This window comes from Theobroma umbraticum, unplaced genomic scaffold (genome assembly GCF_002168275.2).
Source record: "Theobroma umbraticum cultivar Fairchild unplaced genomic scaffold, ASM216827v3 scaffold_4.1, whole genome shotgun sequence".
Taxonomy (NCBI): domain Eukaryota; kingdom Viridiplantae; phylum Streptophyta; class Magnoliopsida; order Malvales; family Malvaceae; genus Theobroma; species Theobroma umbraticum.
The window spans coordinates 9,939,933-9,941,195 of NW_018397258.1; the positions used below are offsets into that span (position 1 = coordinate 9,939,933).

The 1,263-nt window shown below is 35.8% G+C and overlaps 1 protein-coding gene across 1 annotated transcript; it reads right to left on the reverse strand.

The window, feature by feature from the left end:
• Nucleotides 1–644: 644 nt before the first annotated feature.
• LOC110413401 (CLAVATA3/ESR (CLE)-related protein 5-like) lies at nt 645–893 on the reverse strand. Its single transcript, XM_021424175.1, has one exon. It carries the CDS (start codon nt 891–893, stop codon nt 645–647), a length of 249 nt encoding a protein of 82 aa, XP_021279850.1.
• Between the last annotated feature and the right edge of the window lie 370 nt (nt 894–1,263).

The window sequence follows — 1,263 nt, forward strand, 5'->3', positions numbered from 1 at the left end:
CTGAACTTACGAGAGCTCAAGTGATACTTGTGCCGCTTACAATATATGTTTATCTTCACTAGTCAAATTATCCATTGGAATTAACCAAAATTTGAATGATTAATTTAATGACACATGGAATTCTATAATTTTCTTAAAAGATTTTATCGATTCCAGGTGACAATATATGATATGTAACTTGAAAATTCTTTAATTACTTTTATTTAACGACATTTGGTAAAATTTGATTGGTCACTAAATAAAATTTAAAGAAAATATAGAGAACATATGGCATTTGTAACTGGCTGAAAGTTTTCAACTTCTACACGTATCCCTACCTATCTAAATCATTAATAATAATAATTATATTGCATAAGCTTGAATTGTACAATGTAAGAGCAGTTTAAAAGAGAAGAAAAATTTTGCTCGTCAAACTCAAGTGTAAACAGAATATGCTTGTTGTTCCTCTTGTAGGATTAATATTAATCCGTATATATAGAACAATACCACAAGCATAGTGAGAAAGAGTTCATCATTAATTAGAAATACAACTGATCTCTCATTTTTGGTTCCAGATAGGAAGAAGAAATAATCATACTGATCAATCCCTCCATTTTATTCTGAAATTTCCACTGCATTTGTATTTATAACTAGACCAGCACCAGTCAGAAGTGGTGCTGAGGGTCTGGTCCTCCCGGTGAGAATCTATCAGCACCTGGTCCGCGTGTTGACATCCTTTGATAATGTTTGAGTTTGGGGAGATCAAAACCTAACTCATGTAGAAGAAGCTTGCTGTCAATATTCTTTTGCATGGCTCTCTCTCCCTGGACAATACGTGCCTGGGAACTCAAGGGCATCGAAGACAGGATTAGAAATATCGTCAATGCTGTGGCAATAGTTAAATATTTGGCCATATGTACTAGCAGAGGAAGCAACAATTAATGCCTAGAAGTGGGCTGGGAATTGGCAAATGGATTAATTCCGCTTTCATCAATTTATAACTGCAAAATCTCCAATTTGTAAAGTCTAACAACATAAGTTGAAAGGCACCTTCGCTCATGGGTTAGTGGGAAGAACATGTAGGCCGACAAATCCTTCCGGTAGAATTGTCGTCTACTTCACACAATAAGGCTTTCTGTGTTTTATGTGTCGTCTTCCATTACCATCAACTTTTATCCTCTTTGAGCGAGGGGATCTCGCTCTGTTGATATGGCTGCTTTGCTTAGTCATCTCTTGTTCTTTATAGCCCTGATAAGCCTAGTGCTGATGTCGTGAATCTTAAAT